The sequence below is a fragment of the Struthio camelus genome, chromosome 1, assembly GCF_040807025.1.
Source record: "Struthio camelus isolate bStrCam1 chromosome 1, bStrCam1.hap1, whole genome shotgun sequence".
Taxonomy (NCBI): Eukaryota; Metazoa; Chordata; class Aves; order Struthioniformes; family Struthionidae; genus Struthio; species Struthio camelus.
Window position 1 is genome coordinate 51,981,239 of NC_090942.1, and position 24,459 is coordinate 52,005,697.

The 24,459-nt window shown below is 40.9% G+C and overlaps 2 protein-coding genes across 6 annotated transcripts in view; one reads left to right on the forward strand and one right to left on the reverse strand.

Annotated features, from left to right (window-relative positions):
• The window catches only part of FGD6 (FYVE, RhoGEF and PH domain containing 6), a 79,175-nt gene extending 61,427 nt beyond the window's left edge, over positions 1–17,748 (reverse strand). The window contains exons 1-2 of one of the 2 annotated variants that reach the window (XM_068937911.1): positions 17,572–17,748; positions 5,750–8,201 (exon numbers count right to left, since the gene is read on the reverse strand). In XM_068937911.1, coding sequence (XP_068794012.1) covers positions 5,750–8,201; positions 17,572–17,584 — 2,465 coding nt within the window. In that variant the 5' untranslated portion in view covers positions 17,585–17,748. Of the gene's footprint in view, positions 1–5,749; positions 8,202–17,026; positions 17,494–17,571 lie in introns of those variants that run through there. The other variant, XM_068937917.1, reaches the window with a different exon arrangement.
• A 210-nt stretch (positions 17,749–17,958) lies between these two features.
• Positions 17,959–24,459, forward strand: part of VEZT (vezatin, adherens junctions transmembrane protein) — a 60,994-nt gene continuing 54,493 nt past the window's right edge. For all 4 annotated transcript variants that reach the window (XM_068937932.1, XM_068937961.1, XM_068937940.1 and 1 more), the window contains exon 1: positions 17,959–18,102. In XM_068937932.1, coding sequence (XP_068794033.1) covers positions 18,067–18,102 — 36 coding nt within the window. In that variant the 5' untranslated portion in view covers positions 17,959–18,066. The remainder of the gene's footprint in view (positions 18,103–24,459) is intronic.

Below are 24,459 nucleotides of genomic sequence, written 5' to 3' on the forward strand. Positions count from 1 at the left end.
TCTCCACTTCTTTCTTTTATCAAGATCAGCATCAACATGGAGCCCTTGAAAAGGAATGAAAGAAATATCAAAGCCGCATAGAATACAAATATTCTCTTTCATGATAGGCTTTGAGATCTTCACAACTGCTTTCATTTGTCAGAACTCTTCAAATATTTTCAAGACTGGATTGTGTACTAGAATAATTGATTTGGCATTGAAAAAACCCTCAGTTTTCTGATTTATTTCTCTTACTTTTTCTCTCCCTCTCCCCCTCTTGCGCCAAGAAAGCATTGGACCTCAAAATTTCTCCCAGTGTCAAAACAGCTGAAATCTGCACATCTCAAACACACTTGCACAGTTTGTCAAGATTCTTTTAAAGCAAAAAGGTTCTTATTTATTCCGGTTAAAAAATGATTTGCACTTTTTCCTCCCAAAGTGATTTAGAAATTTTATGTATTTTCCCAGATTGCATGAGAGTACCCAAAAATAAAAATAAAAAAAGCTACTTATAGGATATGCATTTTATTTCAAGTTGTATAACAGACTAAATTATAGATGTGACCTACTGAACATCACCTCAATGCTACGGAAAACAATCCCACTTATCAGGAAAACAGACCATGGAGACAAACACTTGCATCGAGGTTCCCGCAAGAAAAGAAAAAGACAAACCCACATGACTTCCTGAGCAAAAGATTTGCTCTTAAGTCTTCCATACAGCTTCTCATGCTACTCTAGGACTATAAAAAAAATTAACTAGGCAATACAAAATTAACTGAATAATTCCAGACCCAAGGACTGTGATCTGACTAACCCATTTGAAAGAGGAGCCCAGGAGTGTGGTACATCCCCGGGATAACAACTCCAGCATTTATATATACTCATTTCCTTCTTAAAGTTCTTGTGCCAGAACATTATTTAATGCTCTCAAGCAAAAATATTACTCGCAGGACAAGTTTCTCACCAATTAGGATGCTGATTAAACACCCTTAATTTCTTTATATAATTCGGTTCTTCATAGTTTATAAAATATCAGAATGTGCAAAGTCAGCAAGAGAGCATATTCCTTATGTGCAGTAGCAAAGGATTGCATTGCCTACAGTTTCCACCTGGGCCTGGCAAAGCCCTGGAAGTGGGAGCGCCGAGTGCTTCAGCACAGTGGCGAGCAGGAAGCGGACACGCAAGGGTCTGACTCACTCCTTGCTGATGGTCCCTCTGAGCAAGCAGCAGTGTGCCAGCTGCCTTACACATATGTGAGACAGCAAGGTAGAAGGGGGAGAAGAAAAAGGCATGCACAAGGAGGCAGAAGAGAAAAAAAGCAGCCTGGTGACAAAACATGACTAAAAGTGAGGAAGACTTATAGGAAATGTAAGTAATGCATTGCCCCAGTTATTTCATTAAAACCAGAGGTGCAACTGCAGAGAAAGAATTTACCACGCAACGAGGAGTGGCAGAACCTGTCTGGAAGCACAGGGGGAAGACCAGAAGACTGGACAAAAACGAAGAGCTGATGGAGGAAAAGGAACATGTATTCTTCAGACCAGACACTACTCCATTGTAATGGATTTTTAAGAAGCAAATGAAATCGTAACCCACACACCTGGCCTCTACTCATCAGGAAACTATATTCTCTTTTTATGAAGTTTTATTAAAGGTTATGAAAGTGTTTTTATACATATAAATACGAAATAAAACACCTTCAATAACCAGAAAATATTTTAAGTATTCAAATCTTAGAAAGCATAAGTGTTAGAGAAACGTTTAAAGATGCTATTTAGATCCTGCAGTAGCTTATCAGTTAAGTACTTCTCTTAAAAGTCTTTTGAACATGAACGTGCTTGTTGCAAAAGCCTCCCTAACACAGCCAACCACTAAGCAACACCGCATTTGTCTGGTGTAACACTGCTCATAAGTAGTACGCCTCAACCCCAATAAAATGCAGTGCAGACAAAAGAGACGGGTATCAAGGAAAAGTGCTTAATCACACAGACAGATTTTAATATTAATTCAATAATCCAGAAAGGCTTTCATGGGTGACCCTCCCCCCCAAAAAAGAAAAATCCTGGCAGGAAATAACGTTGCAACAAGCCGTGCAGTGGAAAACAATCATCACACAGACAGCTCTAACTTTTGTCAAGATCAGTTAACAGGCATTTGCAAGAACTCGAAGGAACGCTGTCAAAAGTGGCCAGTACATATTGTATAGTATGCTGTTCCCCGAAGGGCTGAAGGAGCAGACTTACTAAACCTGAACTACAAGACTCTTGCCTAGAACAACAACGCGACATGCAAAAAGGAAGCCCATAAGATTCAGAGAAGTTTAAGTTTCTGCTTCCTGCAGCATGACATATGTCCCAAGTCATGTTGACTTTTCCTTTGCATTTTTAGATCACTGGACAAGCAGAGACTCAATTTTGCATTTAGTTTTAAAGAAGATTTTGCTGTCTTCTTCAGAAAAAAAATTGTTACTAAAAAGAGACAGATAACACGAATAAATATTTCTCATTGATTATGAGTTGTTTTTTTTAAATGGTGTTACCTCAAAGCAGAACTGTTTCAACTACTGATCTCTGACAATATTAGAAAGAATTGTTGTGTTGGTATCAGCAGCACTGACTTTTCACCTCATTCTTCAGGCCTGTACCATTCATTTCCCAAAAAATCAAAAAGTTGCTTTTCCTGTTATCTGCGGCTAAATAATGTATTTAAATCTTCTTTTACATTTAACTGTACATTCTCTATCCCACAGCATCTATTCTTCACTCACTCTGTTTACAGTGCCCAGATAATAACATGTTTACTTTGATTACTCATTTTAAATGGTGTTTCAAGAGATTTCTTTTTACTACAGTACAAAAAACACATGGATCATCTGCTGCCAAGGTATTGTTATTACTTTCTCTACTCAGAATATTCACCTGAACTCCCTAAAACAAACAAAAAAAATTCAAGTATCCCATCAGCAGCTTCTGTACCAACACAGCAGTTCACACACTGCATTAGGACACTAGTTCCCTTCCTTTTAAAGTCATGTCTAACTTTAGTGGATGTGAGGGTGACATCAAAGAAAGTATTCTCAATGGTATTGGGTACATTATGGGATTTAACTTCTTCCTCTAGAAAGATATATAACATGGACTAAATACACCACTGAGCTATTCTAGTAATGGCAAATCTTGTATTCAGAACTGTTATACTGCATACGTGCTATCATTATTACTAGAAATACAGGCAATCACGCTGAACTTCTCAGAACAATCTCAGTTGTACTTTGGCTTTAATTGTAAAATAAATTTGCATTTGAGATCCCATTAGCAACGCATTATAGAAATTTTATGTCTATGAAAATGAGATAAGTACATGTTCTGACAGGTTGGGGAAAATACCAGTGGTAATTATTACAATAATGCCAGCACTGTTTCTCTACCCTCTTTTATAATATCACCTAGCACAGGAAAATGTAAAAGGTTCTTTAAGAACTATGCAGGAGAGGTAAGATAATGTCATTGATAAAACAACTTCAAAAGGAACGACGATAATAAAGGATGGGAAACTGGAAAAGCTACCTGCTTGGCTCCATCTAGGCTAGAACCCTTTGGCCTTCCAATCCAGAGCAGAAAGGCATACTTGGACATGCTCTTCCAGTTGCAGCTGACCTAGGTTTCGAGATCACTGTCACTTTGTATCCCTTTTTCTCCAAGGGATTCTTTGCTCCTTAAGATCTGCTAGAGTAACTTCATGCATAAATTATTCCCTAAGGCAGCGTCTGTCCATGTATTTGGTTTAAAATAACCACTTAAATAAAGTGCTCTGGGTGATGTTTTTCTATGTGTGTTTTTTAAAGAAAAGCGTAACACACTAAACCAGTTATGTCAAGATGATCCAACTTAGGAGGGAGCAATTACAGGTGCAGATGTGCAAGAATCACTTAGATCATCAGTAGTACTGGGGAAGGTTTGTGTGGAGAGAGAACGATCATAAAACTCATGCAGTCATCCAGGTAAGAAAAGTATGGAATTTCACACAAGGAACACCTGAGGTCTCATTCCTATTGCACTTCAAACAACAAAACATTCCTTTTCTTTCCCCAAAGCAAGGACAAACATTCACCTGATTCAGAACCACAACACGTAAACCTGTACCACACAAAAACACAAAATATGCCTGCCTGTGGTCTCCTCCTCCTTAGGCAGATCAAATCAAGGGACTACCCAAAGAATGGGGTCAAAACCCCCAAAGATACCCAAAGATTAGGTTGAATCAAAAACCATACATGCAATCAGAAATTGTAGCATTTGAAGTTTGCCAAGAAGAAAAGAAAAAAGTACTCAACAAGTATGTTACATGTAACACATACACAAACCAATGCCAAACCCATAACTGGTAATACTATTTCTCACAACAAAGCTTCATGCTTGCTATCAAACAGTCCAATGTTGAGAACAGTAATCCTACATATCATTATTAATGAAGGATGCCACTTAAAATATGTTTTCTCCTACAAAAGGAAACATACTCCCCTAAAGAATGCCAAGTTCTCAAATTCTTTAGAATGTGCATATGCTTCACACACACACCCAGAATGAAGTGAAACTTGTGAACTAAGTGGAAAATCATGGCAAACATGACTATGCATAAGCTAGCTCATTTCTTCCTGTCAATATGCATACACTCTCAACAGTGTGAAGAAGTGTAAAGAACTTTGGTGGGCACGACACTATATACCGACTGTATATTTCTTTCAAATCTGTAGTGCTGGTTTGAGCCAAATCTTAAGGATCTGCCGGATCAATTGATTATTTGAACTTCAGAATTTAAATAATGACATATCGAGTCAGAACAACGCTTCACCTAGTACCAACACTCTGACTGACACAATGAGTATGCTATTTAGGAAGAACATGCAAGCCTGACCACTCTCTGTGGTCCATCCCTTTTCCCAGCATCCACAGTCACAGTATTACAGATGTTAAAAGATCTGTTCCTGCCTATTCCATTTAGCATCTGTTTTGGACATGTTATTTGTGAATCAATCCAATTGTTTTTTGAATCTACTGATACTATCGGTCTCCACTGCCTCCTGAGACAACAAAACCCAGAAGTTCACTACTCGCTCTGAAATGACTGCTTCCTTTTACCTGCAGAGTCAAAAAACCTTGTCTTTCAGTAATACTCTGTATGAAGCACACAGAAAGCTTCTCATTTACTGCTGCTAATTTTATTGCATCTGTGAGTACAGGAAGATTTGAAAGACTCAATGTATTCAGGGAGAGGCAATACCTTTTGTTAAACCAGAAAAGCTTTCAGGACTTGGTGAAGAAATTGCGTACCCAAAAGCTTGCCTGCTTTTCCCAGTTGTATCAGTTGATCTAAAGCCAAATGCATTCCCCCACAAGCCTAGCAACTATGTATTCTAGGAATTAACTCAGTTCACCCTGAGACTTGGGTAAGGTTCATTTTATCACCATTTAAGTATTCTTGAACACAAATACATGATAATATCTAATTGCTTTAATTAAATCCAGAAAAACATATGCACAAGTAACCAAATTTTGATCAGATATGTGGAAAGCTAGATTGTTTTTCCTCCTGACTCTTCACCAAGTGAAATAAGGTTTCAAAACTGCAAAAACATATGGAAAGATATAAAGCAATGTAACTGTTCCGCTGACATTTAATGAAAGGGATACAGACGCTTCAGTCATCATGCTTACAACCAACAGAGCTGTAACTGAACTGTTTAACTTCCCTTTTCTCTTTATTTTACCTGCCATGTCTCGAACTCCTGCTTGTAGCTTCATAAGGCTCATCAACCTCATATATGCCAGGGTTGGGGTCTTCCACACTGCTGGAACTCTGCCATTCAAAACACAGATTTTTACCAGCACCCATAGCAAAAGGCAGGTTCTCATACTCTGGTATTTCCTCATAGTGACGCACATTCTCATATTCTGGAGCACAATTACTTGTTAAAGAATTGAAATGCATTTGTGACAAATGCTCTCCTGAAAGCACATGCCCATCTAAAGACTCCATCCTTTGATTACTTCGCATCTCAGGTTGGCTTCTGTTTCTCTGCCTCTTCTTCTGTAATGCCGGACTACTTATTTCTATGGAACGTGCCTTGGCAGATTTAGCTTTCCTTTCACTACCTATGGATACCATATTACGGTTGTTACCATTTCCATACCCTTCCTCGGCAGAAAGGCTAGCAATAGCACTATCCATTGACTGGCTGCCTTTAGATAGAAATCTATGGAAGTCACTTTTCATTAAGCAAATTGACAGTTTCATATTGAGAAACTTTTTCAAACTGTTTTTCTTCTGAGGGTCTTTGCAAGGCTTATCTGTCCTTTCCATGTCCACTGAAGAGAGAGATTTGGCTCTAGGCTTGGTCACAACAGGTGAGTGGTTGAAGCTTGTAGCAACATTAGCAGTTTTTAACGATTCAGAATTTCCTGAAAATGGAAGAATAGGATGAGGTAACTTCCAGACTGGTTTCTCAGAAGAACGTTTGGGTATATCACAGGAAGACAGTAGTCCTTGCTCTTTGGCTGGTGTGTGCGTGAAGTGAGTTCCTTCCAGAACGCTGTTTGATTTTTTATCTTCACTGGACGTGTAAGAACTTTTTTCAACAAGCTCCGCTGATGCAGCTTTTTTCAATAGTCCAGCAGCTGGTAGGCTGTGCCTCTGTGGTTTCTTAGGAACAATTTTTGGAGAACTTTCATCCTTTATTTTAACTTCTTTATCTTCCATGTTTTGTGGGGAAACATGGAGGCTACTGGAAGTAGGTGAATGCTGACTGCCAGTTAGTTTGAGTTGCTTTGGCAAACTCATGGACAAAGTATCACATCTGATAAAGTTAGTCCTTTTGTCCACAGCATCTAGCGTACTAGCATCTTCTGCCATTTTATCCATGGAGTTAACTACATTAAGGTCTTTCTCTAAAGAGCATTCAACGTTTTCTACCAAATTAGAAATTTTATGTGACATCTGAGGCAAAAGATTTTGTGATGTTGACTCTTCAGTATCAGCAGGTTCCTTCACCTGATGCATTTTCTCTGCAACATTTTGAGTTATCTCAGATTTTTCAGGGTGAAGCACTTCTGTGTTATTGTTGTAAGAAACACTCTGACCAAGGATGTTAATTTTTGCTGGCTTTTTAAAGCTGTGATCAGAAGGCCCAAAGGAATCATTCTCTGAATTAGATGGTTCCTTTGTTCCTTCTCCTGTGGTGTCTATGCCATCCTGACGGACTAGACAGGCAGTACGCGGCTTTCTTGGTTTAGGAATTGGATGCATTTTTGAGCTCACTGCTGAACATGTTTCAGAAGAAAGAGAAGTCTTTTCTGTATCTGCTTTCATACACATTTCACCTGAAAACATAATATTGCTACTTAACTTTTCTTTTTCCAGGATGTCCTGGTCCAATGAACAAGAGCAACTGTGGTTATTTTCAATCAAACTAGGACAAGTTTCAGACATCTCAAACTCATCAGCAGTGAGCTTACTGTCAGTATTTTGTTGCCTCCTTTTAGCTCCCTCAAAAGAAAATGAAGACTGTACAAGTTCCATAGACTCTGTTTTAACATTGTTCTTAGAACTGCTGTTATTCCCTCTGTCAAGTTTGTCTGCATACTTGTGCCTCACAGGACTGCTGTTAGGGAAGATGTTCTGTGTTAGAGCATCTTTAAGCTTCTCTTCCAGAATGCTGGCTTTCAAAACTACCTGATTTCTATTTGCCAGTTTTTCATTGTGACCGTCTCCCAGGGCTAGTGCAGTTTGTTCACCTACTTTGATGTTCTCCAAGTTTTCAAAATGTTCAAAAATTATCTGAGTTTTACAAGTGTTCTCCCCATTTCCAAGCTTATGAAAGCAATCAAATTTGCAAGATGACATTGGTAGAATATATGCTGTGTTATCAGTACTCTCCTCTGAGGCTTCATTTTTATAGTTCAAGTGGTCTAGTGTTGAAGAAGAATCTCCTCTCTGTTCCTCTAAGCTTTTCGTGCCTTTTCTCACAGACAATGGAGGTCTAACTTCCACAGCGGACGAGCTCTTGAGAACTTTTGGCTTTGGTGCAATTGCTGGCTTAGTTTTCCTCGTTGATTGTATAACACCAGGAAGTATAACATCAGGCTTCGGTGCAACAGGTGGAGGTGTCGTCTTCTGTCCCACAGCAAATTTTGGTTTGGGGGCCACCGGTGGCTTCTTAATTTCTAGGAAGGTTGGAAAACAAAGATGTTAGTCACCATCATCCCGTAGAACAACTTCACCTGCCACTCTAGTACTATTAGAAGATTTGTAACATTTAAATCACCTAAACTACATAGAGGATACTGGCATTTGTATGCATATATTTTTATCCTGAAAGTATTTCTCCTTTCCCTACTTTTTTTTTTTTTTTTTTTTTTTACACTAGCAGCCTTTCTGCCTTTTAATAGGCCTAATCAAGGAGTGTAGAGAAAAAATCTTCCAGGATAACTTGCTTCTTAAAAAAATTGTCTAACTTCACAAAAATGTGTGTCCTTGCTCAGATACTGAAGCACAATGCTAAGGAAAACAGAAGTAGATTAACCTGGTTTGCAATCTGAACTATCATAACATTTTTAAAAGTGGTGAAAATAATGTTAAGTACCTACTATATAACAGTCACAATTATAACAGACAGCTAAGGTAATTAGCAGCATAGTTTAGTCCCTTTCCCTATTACCTTTGGAAATGTTTATCCTAAAAATCCCCTCTCCTCTTATTTTCAAACAATATTTAGACAGACTGCTGTACCATCTGTAAAACTGGACTTTGTCAGCAGTTAAGTGAAATGGGTCCTATGGTGTGAGGTCAATGCAACAATCTGTAGCAAGTGAGTACCTTCCAACTTTAAAAGTAAAATGTTACTTCTGTGCATCTTATAAAATTGCTCTTCCCAAAATGTTATTATCTGAACTAGAAGCAGCTACCACTGGTATGACTTATGATCCACTTGATAGCATTAGATAACAAATCCCAAGGAGAGCAGAAGGCAGAAAGGTGAGAGCAAGAAGAACTTGGGGTCTGTAGTTTTTTGACCCCTCCCTTGCGTGCATGCGTGTGTGTGTGCGCATGTGCACGTGCTTGTTTCTGGTTTTGTTTTTGGTTTTTGTTTTAAGATATGCCTGAGTAACAATGCAAGAGACTATTTATGACCACTGCATATGGTGGAAAAAGAATTTGAGATTTCTACGGGTTCTCATTGATCTTGACATATGAAGGCTGATTTATATAATAAACAAGATTTTTCTTTTGTTCTTTATAATTACCTCTCTATTTATTACCTCTATTTAGAATAGTATCAGGAAGTCATACACACTTTAAAGCAAATTCTCACAAAACCATGCTAATTAATGATTCACATGCAAAGGGACTGCCTAGGCCATTGATTAAAAATTTCAGTATTCCTTTTGAACTGTGCTGGGGTGGGTTTGTTGTTGGTGTTATTTATTTTAAGATGTACAACTATAACCTAATCTCTATCCTAGAAATATGAGAATAAGGTAGCAGGCTTGGGGTTTTTCTTTTTTCTTTCTTTCTTTCTTTTTTTTTTAAAGAAAACTAGATTTAAAAAAAAAAAAAAAAAAAAGAAGCAGATGCACTCAGATGCAAGTATTTCCCAAACACTAATCCGTGCCTCTAAGGAGGCTGCAAGAAACAATGTCTTTACTATAGAAACAGGAAAACCATGTTTTTCTAGGACATGAATCATTAAACTGTATCCAGACTGACTCCACTTAGCCTTAGAACAGCAGTCCTTGATGCAATTATGTTAGCAAAGGGGTAAACCTGATGGCAGAGGCAATTTCTGAGGCATTTTGCAAGAGAGAATGCAGTATTTCTTTCAAAAGGTACAGCACCACATAATCAAAATGACAGTCAACAGTGGCAGAGCTATCAGTTACTGCAAAGGATGCACCACCTTCTGTTTCCTGTCCAAAGACAGAGATTTCCCCTACCACAAACTGCAAGTCAATAGTTTGCCAGGGAAGAAAATTAACCATTTGGATGGGCAACCACTCATCCTTAATAGCAGAAGAAAGATTTCTTGTATACTCAGATTCATGCAATGCAATTGACTTTTCAGTTGGACAATGAAGTGATTGCAACAGAAGATGAGTTTGTTCTCTACAGTAAAAACAAACAAAGAACGACCATTTAGTCATGGTACACTACACTGTGGTAGACCTGGGCTGTGTTCAGCCATTTTTATTAAGTTATTAAAGGTCCCTGAACACAGGGGAGAGAGACAGTCAGCTTAGCAATCCTTCCTGATCCCCAAATGAGATAAACTGCAGAAGATTTAGGAGATACAAATATGGCTAGGTAAATGATATCCCATGGAATACTTGTCCCATTCTGCAAAGAGAAGTCTGTGTAGCTCAGAAGTGTCTCTATAGTAGAGCCACCTCATATTTTGGACACCCGTCAAACCAGATTAGCCTGCAGGGCTTTCAACTAGCATTCATTAGAGAGAATTTGAGAGGGCACAATATAACACCATTACCTGAATACAGGACTCAAAACTAAAGCACAAAAGTGTTAACAGATAAAAAGAAAACAAATCAGTTGTTTATATCTCGACACTGGAAAACTGAATAATGAAAAAAATTGGAAAAAAAATCCCTTCTGATAATGTGCAATTCAGTGCGTCTTCTGAAGCCTCACAGAATTTTCAAACGACTTCAGTGTTAAAAGGCACTGGAACAGAGAGAAAAGTCAGGTAAGCTGCATGGTGCATTAAAAATACCACTATCTGTTTGCAAGTTATTGCCAATTTCATCTAGTTTGAAGAGGGGTCAATATATTAACAGGCACATTACAAGTCTCAGTATCAATACAGACCTGCAATAGATAATCAAAACAGAAACGAATATGATGAGCTGCCCTTTCAAAATATATTTATGATGCAAGAGTAAAAAAAAATCGGGAAGAAAGGAACGCATGACAATATTTTTAACAAATATTTTAACAAAACATCTTTAAGTTTCTGAAAATACAAGTGATGAACCCAAGAATAAAAAAAATCACAGCAGCTAAGCACGAGTAAATTTATATTAGATTTTGATTGGAATTGCTAATTGAAGTTCAGTTGATCATGACCTAATTTAATTCATCATGTGCAAATCCAAAGCAGTTATACATAATACACTGCTTTAGAAAGGACAATTTCCTATCCTGAAAAGAAAGAAAACCAAGAAGGCAACTGCTACAAATAAGGGTGTAAGCAATGATCTGAAGTCATACGAGACTGACTTTTCAATAAGTGAAAAGTGGACATAAGCTTCCTTTGTGAAAAACAATAAATAAAATCAAGGAAACGCATGGCATGGTGAGCTCTTTGGGCAACAGGCTTTTTCCTGGTGCCAGGTGCAACTATGCACCTAAGAACTGAGATCGTTGGTTATACTTAGAAGGAGACTAGAAACTGAAGAGAATTTGGAGATCATCATAGATAATTATATGAACTCTACGCAGGCGTGTAGCTAAGGTAGTAAATAATCTTACAATTCACAAGGAGATAACTATAAAAGAGGTAAGTAGTTGAAAATATTTCTGTACACAGCAGCTGCCAGACTGCTAGTGACATACTATGTCACATTTTGACATTCTTAAATGAAAACTTGGGAAGAAATCAAGAAATAACTACAAGTATCTTAGGTCTAAAAACCATACCTCTGATCCCAGAAAAGTTCACCCTACTTTAATTTATCCAAGCATTTAACAGGTGAGATGGTAATAGTAAATATAATTATATACATGTGAAAGATTTCTGATAATGGATGGCTCTTTAATCCAAGAAACAAAGACATAATGAGACCCCATAGCTGAACACTGAATTTTGACAAGTTCAAACTAGAAATAGGGCTTTTAAAATTATTATTAAACCACAGGGATAATTAACTACAGGAACATTTTGCCTAGGGTTGTGGTAGAGTCACCAGCACTTATGGTCAACCTAAAATCACTTTCCGAAATATGTAGCAACTTCACAGGGAATTTTGCATCGGACATTGGATTCTCTGGCCTGTATTACTCAAGGGATTGGAACAGAGAATCACGATGATCCCCCCCACATATCCTTTCCCTGTTACTCTGAGAGGACCCCTGCATCCAGAATAGCAAATGCAAATGCAAGAACAGAGACACAATGTTTTCTTTGCATAAACTGATTAAACTGTTAGGAGTCAAAGAAGCAGTAAGAGCTATCATCTGACTTGCCTGACTAAGCAAAGGAAGAAATCCATAACTAAAACCACTAACAAACTTGCTATCACCAACAGGCAATCTACCGCTCATCTATAAACACCCAATACTAGTTCAGTGCTGAAGAAAAAACTTGATGCGAAAAATTCACCCAACGCCCTTCAGATAAGAAAAAAAAAAGTGGATAAAAAAGGGCATTATCTTCCTAACAACAAACAGCCACTAGCACCACCTATGTAGGTCAGTGTATATGCTCTCTTTGCCAGACTTCAGGTCACAGCACAGAGAACAACATTAGTTCCTCTGGTGAATTATCTCCTCCTGTATGTTGAGGAAAAAGTTACACCCATTCTCATCCTGCTGAGTTTCTCGTAACACTTAGTATTGCCTAACCAACAGATACTCCTGCCCTACCTCAAAGACGTTTTAGAGGAGGGCAAGAACACCCTGGAACAACTTACACTCTCAGTGCTATGGCCTTGAAGTGTCCCTGTCTGTTCTTCAGATGATAGGATTTGGCAACTGAGGACCTCACTTAAAGAAGTTTAGATTTCTTCCCCTATGCAACATCATGAATGAGTAAGAGAACAAGTAAGACAGAGCAATTTTAAGCACTCCTATTACCCAGATCTAAAGCCTTTCCTCAAACGTTTATACCATTGCTATCTCGCCCTCCCAGCATTTAGATGCAGGAATAGGGAGGGGGAAAAAAAAGCTATATGAGGTTGAACTTAGGCAAAAAACAAAACAAAAAAAAAGTGCTACCTCTTCTACAGTAAACCCCACTGCTAATTATTTTACAATGATAAACATTTTACCTCGTTAATTTTATTCCCATGCTTTTGAGGTTCTTTTGAACAACATCTACGCTTGGGAATGGCAAAAGAACAAGAAAATGTTATCTTCTTCTGTATCTGTACAAGAAAACAGGGGCACAGAAAACAGGGGCAAAAGGTTTTGGCCAAAGGGAAACAAGTTTGTGATCTCTGACTGATCATCCTAGTTCTCCTTTAGAAACCAAACCAAAAGGCTCTCTATCCAGAGGACAGGAAAACGCAATAGTCCATCTGTCTAGCAACACAGGCTGCTGTGCACATACAACTTCATATTCCAGTCTTTGCAATGCTCCACATGAACAGAAGTCTCTATCCTGATATTCAAAGTCCTCTGTGGGATTGGCTCTATACACACAAGAGGCGTCCCCTTGCCAGGGCCCTACAATCCACCTTGAAGTGGTATTCTTTTGGCACTATGAAACCGTAAGAAGACAGGGTAAAACAATTAATCAATGTGACATGAGAGAAGATTTTTTACACCAGCTCCATCTAAACTTAAGGTACAGCTACAGAAACAAATTAGCATGGGGTAAGGCAAGGACTGAATTTAACAAATCAGCTACTCTATAATAACTGTTCATATGCGTCCTCTTAGGTTACTGCACAGTACATATGGTGGCTTATTCCTAAAAGGTGATCTATTTCACATACACTAGGAAAAGAAGGGAACTGGGCTTGAAACATTGTTACTGCATCGCACCTGGCCTACTGTATACTCACATATCAGCTTACTCATGGTAGCTTGATCACATATGCATACCTTATTCTCAGATAGTTAGGAAATAAATACTGACCATCTTTTAAACTTACCTACCAGGTAACACATTCTTTGCATATACAGCCTACCTCTAAGGAGGTATCCACAGAGCAATCAATCAGCTATTCTTTCTTACAGACACTCTAATAGCAGATTTACTATTCCCGGGATTACTCTCAGCATAAAATACTCCAACTCACAAAACAAGTAACACACTAGTCAGGCTTTGAACAAACATGTAGGCAGAAAGCTAGTTATTGCTGCATGTTTGAAATGTGCATTCAGAGATTAATGTGATGGTAGTTAATATGCTGCACAGAGAGACAGATTCCACAGTATTTTAAAACTCAAGTTCTCTAGCAACCTGAATTTTAATGACTCAAGACAAGATAGTCCAGATCAAACATAGTTAATTTTTGTTTTCAGTTATAGGAGGAGTGTTTCATCAGATAAACACATCAAAAAAGTATTCTGAGCTCATTATTTTATTTCCTGTAAATGGGTTTTTGCCTTTGCCTTTGTTTTATCATTACGAGGAGGCTCTAATTTTTTCAGGTGTCACAATGCTAAAAAGTAAACAAAAAAAAGAATGAATCATGACATCCCGGAAGACAACACATGAAGTTTTTAAAGTACAAGGGAAAAACACTGGCTTCCAAAGCCACTAGGTTTTTAGAAAACATCCTAAACAAACTGCAAAAGGAAAAGATTAATTTCCAAATATTGTGTTGTTCAGTGACTTGTTGCAATAAAACAGGAAAATTGGGGATAACTTTAGAGCAAATGCAAGAATAAATAACCTTTTAAGATCATATGTAGAGCTAAAGCTGGGTAACTATAATGAGATTTGACATATTAGAGGGTTAAAGGGACACTAAACCCTGTAGGCCTCATTTTTTCAGACCTTAAAAGTAATGAAGTGTGATAGGAAAAGGCACGTTGATTCTCTTTATTCTGTTCCTGCTATGATTTTTTTTTCTTTTGAACTACATTGTTGACATTAAAATACACTACATATTTTTCATTGTTGCTGTCAAATCAAATTTCAAATTTGAGCTATACATTCCACCTACCACTAAATAAGTCTGTATAGATTCACATATAAGGGCTTTTTCTTCAGCCACAAATAATAAATGTCAAGCTCATAACTCTGAGCTTTTGTTTTTCCCTTTTTAAGGCAAAGCACATACTCAAAGACAGCACAATAGTTCCAGGCAGAAAATGAGTAGATGTGCATTCATCAACATCATATATAAAGAACATGTATTACACAAGAAAACAATGAAAGAATAGCTGTAAACCAAAGTTGAAACCAACATACAGGTTAATCACTATAAGATGATCACTTTTAGTTTAAAACTATTTCAAAATAAATGCTATAGTTCCTTAATTCTGAACAAGTCCAGATTTGCATATACATTTATATATATATGAATATAAGCATCAGCTATGAAGGAACTGCTTCACTTATCATTGAATTACAGTCAGTTCTGGACTGCGATTCAGCAGAAACAATTCTGTAGAGGAACTGGAAAAGAGTTATAGCAACAAACTGAAAATGCACTGGATTATTTTAAAAGACAAAAGGCAAGCTGCAGTGGAGTTAAAGCTAGGTTGTTAGTGATGCACCTTTTGCAGCTTTTGTCAGTGGACAGAAACTCTGTTCAGCATCTCTGTCCCTACCATAGTTCCCTCTGGTAACACAGGATCTCATTCAGTGAGCAGAGAATCTTGCATATCAAACTAAAGCATTTCCTTTCTGCAATTCCTAGTTACAAATACTAAATTAATACTTTTGACTCTCCACCAAAAAACTTTGTTCTAATGTTACGTTAAAACTACACAGGGGAGAGACACTCAAGTCCTTCAAGTTTCAAGTTCCATCTGCGCTCTTCACACTTGACAACGTTTTCACTGAAAAGCTACGTTATCATTCAGTTGCAAAAAAGTATATCATTTTAAATAGCAGAAACCAGAGTAATAACTAAATTCACAATCTAAATAAGTTCAATATTTAGAAGATCATAGGAATAAAATTTAAATATAGGGGCTAGTAAGCATTTATTTGAGCATTAGCTTTATATAGCATTAGCACGTATATATTTCAGGATCTAGATTCTATGGCAATCAGCAGAGGTAAATGTTAAGCTTCTAAAACCTTAGGACTGCCTTCTCGCTGTCCTTAGCCTCCTCAGTCATATGCTGCTTATGAGCTCCTTAACTAAACTGTCGAAACTGTCCTGATCCTGTCAACAAGATCGTGAATCTCTCATCCTGCTTCACCTGTTTCCCATTTATGACCTTTATATTATTATGACCTTTCCCATTTATGACCTTTATTCCCCCTTCCGATAACCTTCACACTATCTTCAGCCTCCCTCTTCCTACCCACCACGACTCTTTATACCTTCTCCTTCAAATCCCTCTCTAAAATTCACACTTTCCATGAGGCCTTCCCACTTTCTTCTTACTGATATTCCTCAGCATCCCTTTCTCTTTCGCCATTCAAGGAACTTTCCCCAGCAGAATCCCTTCCTCTTCACCTTCCCCATAAACACCATCACAAGGAAACAAACTGAAACAACAGATTAGAGACAGCCCCGGCATCTGATCCCACACAGGCCCAGCGCCTAATCTCTAAAGTCCTGGAATCACTGTTTAGTGCTGGAAATCTATCCAGCTTTCTGAAACTTAGTACACTATCAAATTCAATTTTAACAGTCCAGCTCTGAGCTCTTGAGCACCCCCTAATACATATTTTTTATTTGCACAGCTGTTTAACTCTTAAAAAAGAGAAAAAAGTAGCAGTGAATCGTACTACCGGTTAGCATTACTAAATACCTCAAACATACATTGCAACTGTTAAACAGAGCTGATCTACAGATCTAGAAATCAGAAAAGCATCTATTAAAAGTGGGAATATGTTAAATGGAGCAGAAAGATGCATCACATCGCTTTCTATTTTCCAGAGATCTGTGGTTAACTAAGGGACCTCAGGCAACTTAAAATAACTCTAGACTTGACAACAGCTTGGCTATTGCTTGAGGGGAAAAACCCTGAAAATTAGGTTGATGTTTTTGCTTAAAGTCCCTGTATTTCTCTTTCTTTAGAGCAGCCCTCTATCCCACCCCCGCCGCCGCCTCCCCCCAGGGCATTTTGTTGCTTAAGGCTTGCATCGTATTCGGTTGCTTCCACCCAGTGCACCGCAGCTTACATGTCACATCTCCTCAATGAGAAGCGGCTCCTACCCCGGTCTGCGAGCAGACACAAGAAAGGAAACCACTGATGTTAACAGACGGGCGAACCAAAGCACGAACAACGCTCCGCCGGGCGGTCAGACCAGCGAACAAAAAAATCTCCGCAGCTCCCTGAAACATGCCAAGCTCTTGCTCTAAAAACCAGGAATTCGCCTCGCAGCTCTTTGAGCCATAAAGCTGACAACACTAAAGGGGGGGGGGAAGGAGAGGAGGGGAAAGCACTAACGCAGGTCAGCCCAAAGCAGAGGTCGCACACGAGAGACCCCGCAGCCCCCCGGCGCCACCCGAGCTCGCAAGCCGCCGGGCGCAGACAGGTAGCACCGAGCCGAGGAAGTTTCGTCCAGCGGCGCGGAGCGGCGAGAGGGCGCAGCAGCGGCTGTCCGGCCGCCAAGCCCTCCGCGCCCGCCCTCCCCCCGCCGCCGCCGCCGCCGCCGGGGCAGCCCCCGGGCCGCCGGCCCCGCCGCCACCGCCGCCTCCCTCCCAACCCTCGCGGGGCACTCACCGGCGGAGCTCATGGCGCCCCCCCCGCTCGTCCTCCCCCTCCTGCCTCAAGCGCCGGCCCCTCTCAGGGCCGCCGAGAAGGAGCCCATTGTTCCCCCGCGCCGCCAGCCAGCAGCGCCCCCCGCCCGCCGCCCCGCTCCTGCATAACGTCCCGTCGCCGCTGACTGAGCCCAGCAGCGCCCGGCGCCGACCCGCGCCGCCCGCCGCCGCCGCCCGCCGCCCCCTGCCGGCCCAATGGCAGCGCGGCGGTGGCCGTTGCCGCCCGCCCCCTTCCCCTCCCTTCCTCCCTCCCCGCCGCCCGCCCCCCGGCCCGGAAGCGGGCTCTCGCTCCGCCTTCCGGGAGCTGTAGTGCGCGCCCGGGGCTAGGCCGGGCCGGGGCGGGCGGGGCGGGGAGAGGAGGGGAGGTGCCGCCGCCCGCCGCCGCCGCCGCTGCCGCCACCGGCGCGGCGGACTCCGTTTCCCAGAGTGCCCGCAGGGGGTGGCATGGCGGAGAAGGATGACACCGGAGTTTGACGAAGAAGTGGTGTTTGAGGTGGGCGCGGGGGTGACCCGGGGCGGGCTGGGCCCGTGTCTCTCCGCCCCTTGCCGGGGCGTTGCACCGCGTCCCCCTTTCCCCCCCTCCCCCCCCACCGGGGGCGGCGTGCCCGGGGCGGCCGTTGGGCGGGCAGCGGGCGCGACCGTTAGGCGCGCGGCGGGCGCGACCGTTGGGCGGGGGGCGCGGCGCGGGGCCCGGCCGAGGCGGCAGCGCCTGCCTGAGCCGGCGGGCGCGGGAGCCGGCGGGCCCGCAGCTCGGGGCGGCGCTCGCAGGGGCCGGCGGTGGCGGAGCGGGGTCCCGCCGTGCGGCGGTGGGAGGGCCGCGCTCCTGGGCCGCCTGGAGACCAGCGCAACGGCCCTCTCGCTGCAGGCCCGGGGCAGACCGCCGTGCCGGCGGGAGGCTGCGCCGGTGCCGGTGTGGGCTTAGCCTGGGGGCGCCGGCACGGCGTGGAGCTGGGCACCCCGAGGGGAAGGGTGAGGAAGGGGCGATCCTTTGTGAGGCCGCCTCTGTTAGGCTGCGCTTCGCCGCGGCCACTCGTCCTGTTACGCCGCTGGCACTTGGGTGCCTCCTTGCACGCTTAGTGTGCTCCCAGATTGTAGTATAATCTTCCCTTAAAATGAAAGGCGCTTTGCCTTAAGGCCTTACGTCTGCCTGATGTTCTGTCAGACCAATCTGTGAATGCTTTTGAAAGTCATTTGGAGTTGAGGAAAGTAGTGGTATGTACAGCTATCGTGTTTGAATAGTTGTTTCAGTGAAAAATCCTTTGAACCTGCAGTGACTACTTGTACGTGAAGCAAAGCACATGTATCAGAGCTTACAGTGACCTGCACTGACTACTGAATTGTGGGATCTGGGACAAGGATAGTAAATGCTTTTCGTAGCTAATTAATCTCATTTCTAAAGCAGTGTAATGTAAATGGTATATCTGAGCGTGCATCCGCCTATGCACTACGTGTTGAAACTACTTGATCTTTCTGATGTTTCTGTTAGTTACAGAAATTGCATGACACCTTTAAAGTTATGCTGCATGTCCTGTTGGGTAATAGGGGTACAATATTATGTAGGCCTTTTTACAACGGCTAAATATATCTACTGCTGCGGTTCAGTGGCAAAATCAGATTGGTTTGCAGTGCGTGAATGTAGTTGTATCTTCATGGAGGTCACACCTGTTTTTTCAGGTATATAGGGAAAGTGGTTACAGAGAAAGATTGCCCTTAAAATGATGAAATGTTATAATCTGAGGGCTCCTGATTTCACCGGGATGGAAAAATCTCCTTACGTAAGGAATGCTTTTCCTCAGATGAAAATGCTACTCGTTCATGGCTTTGATCTGCACCACAAAGTTTTGTGGTTAAGTTATCTTATAGTTTTGTGTTTATCCACGCTTGACCGTGAATCCTATCGATAAAGCCTTTTGTTTATGTTGGTGTCATGTTAAATCACTTCCTTGAATAACGTAAATCCTTGGCGAGAGCTTATTCCAAGGTACCGTGCGTTCCCTCGCAGCTGCTGCATTTACTTCTTCAGTGTAAGGGTACTCTGCTTATAATTCTATGGTTCTTTTGTTCATGTAGTAACCATTCTGACTTACAAAAAGAAAATTCTGCTGCATAGGGACGATAAGATATATTCCTGCATGCGTGCGTACTTTTCTGCGTGTTTTGGAAATCCATCACCTTCACTAGTAAAGACTCTCTGATACATTACTGTAGCCATCAAAGCATACCGAGTAACATAGTAATGTATTTTTGATACGTTAGTGCATAACTATAGTATCAGATAAGCAACAGTAAGAAAAGTGCAGAGTTTGGATGGTTGGTGTTGGGGGTGATTTCTGACGTGCACAGCCCGGTGACATACCTACTGATGATAACAGATACCTTGCAATACCCTGAAGAAATATCTTCAGGAGTATTGCTGCTATTGTTAAGATGAAGGCCTCACAGAGGATTATGAACCTCCTCCACACAGATGAGCCAGAGATGTGGATTAGGAAGAAGAAAAGCATCTCAGGTATTCAGTGCTAAAACGTATTTCTTTAGTTATTGTTTTGATTTTGTTCTTGCGCCCCTAACTCTCCACCTCTGTAATCTTTGTTTTTTAGAAAGCAGCTACGTTGTGTCTGTGCCTCAGTAGGGCAGGCATTTCCCATCTTACTCTTCAGCCTCTGGTCACTATTGCAAGGAGGCCTTCAACATACTAGGTTACTGCAAGCAGTTGTTTTCTGTGAGCTTTTGTGCTCCTCTGAACAAGATATTAGTCAGTATTATAGGCAACAGTGACAAATTTGGTCATGTTTATTCCATTAGCCATACATTCATTACACAGGTTATACCCACTCTCTCTTCCAGACTTATGCATACCTTCAAACCATAGAAAAGTGCCTTCTGATAATCCTCCTGTTATGAGCAGCTGAACTCTATTCATATTTCTGTGAACATCTAGGGAAGTTTTAGGGCATTTTCTTATCCTTTCTTGTTTGCTCTAAGTCTAATAATGTTTTTCTTATCAGTGGCTTTGGTAGAGTTTCCTTAAAAAGCACTCTTATACCAGGTGACAACATGGGGATTAGAATAAAGAGGGAAATGGGCAAAGAACGTCTTAGATTTCACAAACTCCTAGTTTACCATAAGAGTAGAGAAGCTCATGACAGAGAAAAAGCACTGAAGATGTGTATGAACTATGCCAAAACAACAGGCAACTCCTGAGACAGTGAACAATCTCTGCAAAGCCGCTATGAAGAAAATACATGAAAGCTCATGCTCTAACAGCTAGTGCACTTCTACTTCAGTATTAGACCCTTGTTATTTTTTTTCTCCTCCTCCTTATCTTTCCTCTCCCCCAATTGTACCAGGAGAGCGTGGCCACTGTCCCTCTGGTCAGTCATACTAGAAGACAACGTTGCTGTTTCACTGTGGCTTGCGCAGGAGCAGCCAGCACTTTGCACTTGTTTTATGTGATTGCAAAGGGTTTAGAGGCTGTGTGTGTGTTTTCCTGTTATTGCAAGGTAAAGTCTTCCACTGTGAAAATGATTACTTATCTCTTTTGTCTCACTAAAATTACCAGGTGGAAATAGTCTAAGAATTTCTCTTGAAAAATGTGAATACACTATTACTTCATGGTAGATCAGATGTAATGACTAGCTGAGGCAGCTTTGGAATCAGTGGATTTGCTGGTACGTGTTGCAGGCAGGAGGCTTTTGGGTGTTCCACATGATGTGTATGGAGAAAGTGTCCTTGGTATTGCATTCAGCTACCAAAACTGGAGTTATCTTTCCAGATACAGTGTGTTCTAATTTTGTGACAAGCACATATTTGCACAAGTTAATGTGAAGAAGCAAATTACCTTCCCCACACCTCCTTCAGCCATACAGCACTTCTTTGTTTTCTTATGTCCTTGGTATCTGCCTCTTGGAAGCTGCTGATCTTCTTGCTTTTCCACTTTGCTTGCCTTTGCTATTTTTCTTTACAAGTACAATTTAAAAACAGCATACAACAACAACAGGAAAACTCGACTTACTAGGATCTGTCATGTTCATAAGGCATTTCTAGGATGTCCTATCAGTCTGTCAAGAGCATGCTGAAAGCCAGTTTTTACCTGCTCGGTTGATAGTTAAATCTTTCCGTGGTGCTATTTGTGTGCCCGGAGCGCTGGTCTTATGATTCAGAGTGGCTAGAAGTAGCGTAGGTCCTTGGGAATTTCACTTAGCATTACACCACCACCGAATATGAGTATACCAGTCTGGAGAAAAGGCTCTTTGTTGCTGCTTTAAAAAAAAAATCCTATATTCCTAAAAATGAGTATTATGCACCTTTCCTGATCTCTGTATTCTTACATCAAAGAGACATTTCCACTGGTGTGCTAACAGAAGCATAACCAGGAAAGAAGTGGTCCAAAGTATTTTTCCTGCCCAAGAGAATGGGTAGGAGCTCTGTTCCATACCACAGTTATGTCAGTGTTATTTTCTGCACATTGACCCTGGTCCAGCCTGTCCAGTAGGCCCTGAATACATGAATGATAGCTGTCTGCATTACAGATTTTGTAGCAACAAATAGATGATGACCTATTGATTCATGACCTTTCAGAGACCAATCATTTTTCTCACTATCAAAGCATCTTTCCCATTGATGTGTATGTGAAGGAAGGCAAACACAAACAGGGCGCTAGGAAAGCAGTATTTTCCATGCAGAAGTCCAAGAGCCATTGCAGATCACCATGACTGAATAATAATGAATGACGGTCATTTTACCAGACCAGAAGTGCTGTCATACTCTATTCAGCAGATAAATGAATTCCTACTCCATCTAGCGATTTTCATTCACTGACTATAGTCCTCAGCACTTCAGTTCTTTCATGTGTTTTGCTTTGCAACCACTTGCTCTTGTAATTAAAATGCTAGAAAATATTGTGGAGGAAGGGAAGATGCAAAACCCAGCAGACACCAAGATGCCCCTGATATGTTTGGCATCTGTTCGTCTGCCGGCAGAGTATCAAAATAAAAACTGTTGCGATATAGAGCAGATTATGGAAAAAATGGAGGAACAGTGAAATTCTTTATTCATATCTTATGATATTAAAGAAGATCATGGGATAGGGTAGGGAAAATATTAAGATCCTTGAGATGAGGACTAGAATGGACCAGGAAACAGAATGTTGTAGTGTAATGTAGTGTTTCTGCAAAAGAAACTGCAATAGTTTCTGGTTAGCTAAACGTACAGGGCAAGCACCTGTGTTCCAGAATCCTTGGAACATTGCAATGCTTTGTGTGCTTTGACATGACGCTTGAAGTGCATTAGTTAGTTTTTTTTTTTTTTAAATTTGGACCACGGTATCTGTTTTGTTGTTGTTGTTTTAATGTATGCTCCTTCTTGATACCAGCTAGATTCCTGCATCATTTTTCCAGTAGAAGGGCTATTTCAGAACTTCATTGCTCTGACGGTTAAAGACTGCTATCTAATTTCTGACTTGAAATTTGTTCATGGCCACTTTATAACTACTTGCACTTCTACTGATATTGCCCATTAGCATTTATAGTTCCCTGGAATTTACCTCTCCTAATGTATTTATAGAGAGCAATCTTATCTTGGCTAAGTATTTTGCTAAACTGAATCATCCAATATATTTTAGTCTCCTTTTACAAAGCAAGTTTTCCATGTTCTTCTTTTTCATATTTTAATTTTTACATCTACTTCAGTTCAAGTTCATCTTTCTGTAAGTAAGCCTGCAGCACGGTACCCTGTTCTTGCTGGGGTCCTGTACAAATGCCTTCACTTGTCTCTGCTAGGGAGCACTTTGATTCTTGCATCTTAGGACTGCAAACAACTCTTTCAGGACTTCATACTGGTGACTCAGTTGTAATGTGAAGGGCTCATTTCTGTCTTTATTTTTTCCAACAGCTTCCAGGTCATTGGAGAATTTGTTTTTATTAGTCCCTATGTGTTTTTATTAGTCGCTATGTCTTGTTGTTGTTTGCTGTTAAATTACATGGCGTTATCGGTACCCATTCAGGGTTATCCAGTTCTTTTATTTCAATCCTTTTCTGTATAAGTGGTGTTACATGGTGTTACCAGGTGATTTCATTACCATGCTCTGTTGATGTACGGGTAATTAAGGAAAATTCAAAAGCTTTGACCAAGGACTGATTCCTGAGGAACTCCATTAGTAACCTTCTTCTGACCTGATAGTTTTCAGTTCTGCACAACCCACTGCTACCTCTGCTGTCTACGTATTTGGTTCCTCTCCCATCATTTCCCTCTTAACCGATATGGCACAATGTCAAAAGTCCATATCCCATATGGCACAGTATCAAAAGTCCATGTAAACTTCCAGCATTTCCTTTGTCTAGAAAAATGAGCTGTCTTGTCAAAGAGAGAAATCAAGTGCGTTTGGCACACTCTACCTCTGGTGAGCCCATGTGATGTTTTCTTTGATGATCTGTTTTCTTCTTTGTCTTTGAATTTTGCAGGAAAGAATTCTCAGTAGCATGCTGGCTTTTGATCATATTCATAGGCCTGACATATGCCTCATTGCTTTTTTCTCCTTGTAAATACAGGCACTATGTTTGCTGTTTTCCACTTGTGAGCTTATAGATTTATTAAGAATCCTTTCTGCTGGAGCTTTGATCTCATGTCCCCATTCTTTCAGAATGCTGGGATGAAGGTGATCCAGACACTGCTCCTTAAGTGAATTTTCAGCTCCTGAGTTCTACTTCCAGCTGAGTCATTTGTCCTATATTTTAATTAGCCTATGCAAGATGTTTTTTGTTTCATTTTGAAGGATATTACAGCTATGCTCCTTCATTCAGGTTCACACAGGCAGTCGTTGAAACCAAGTTCTAAAGAGTCTTCGTGACTG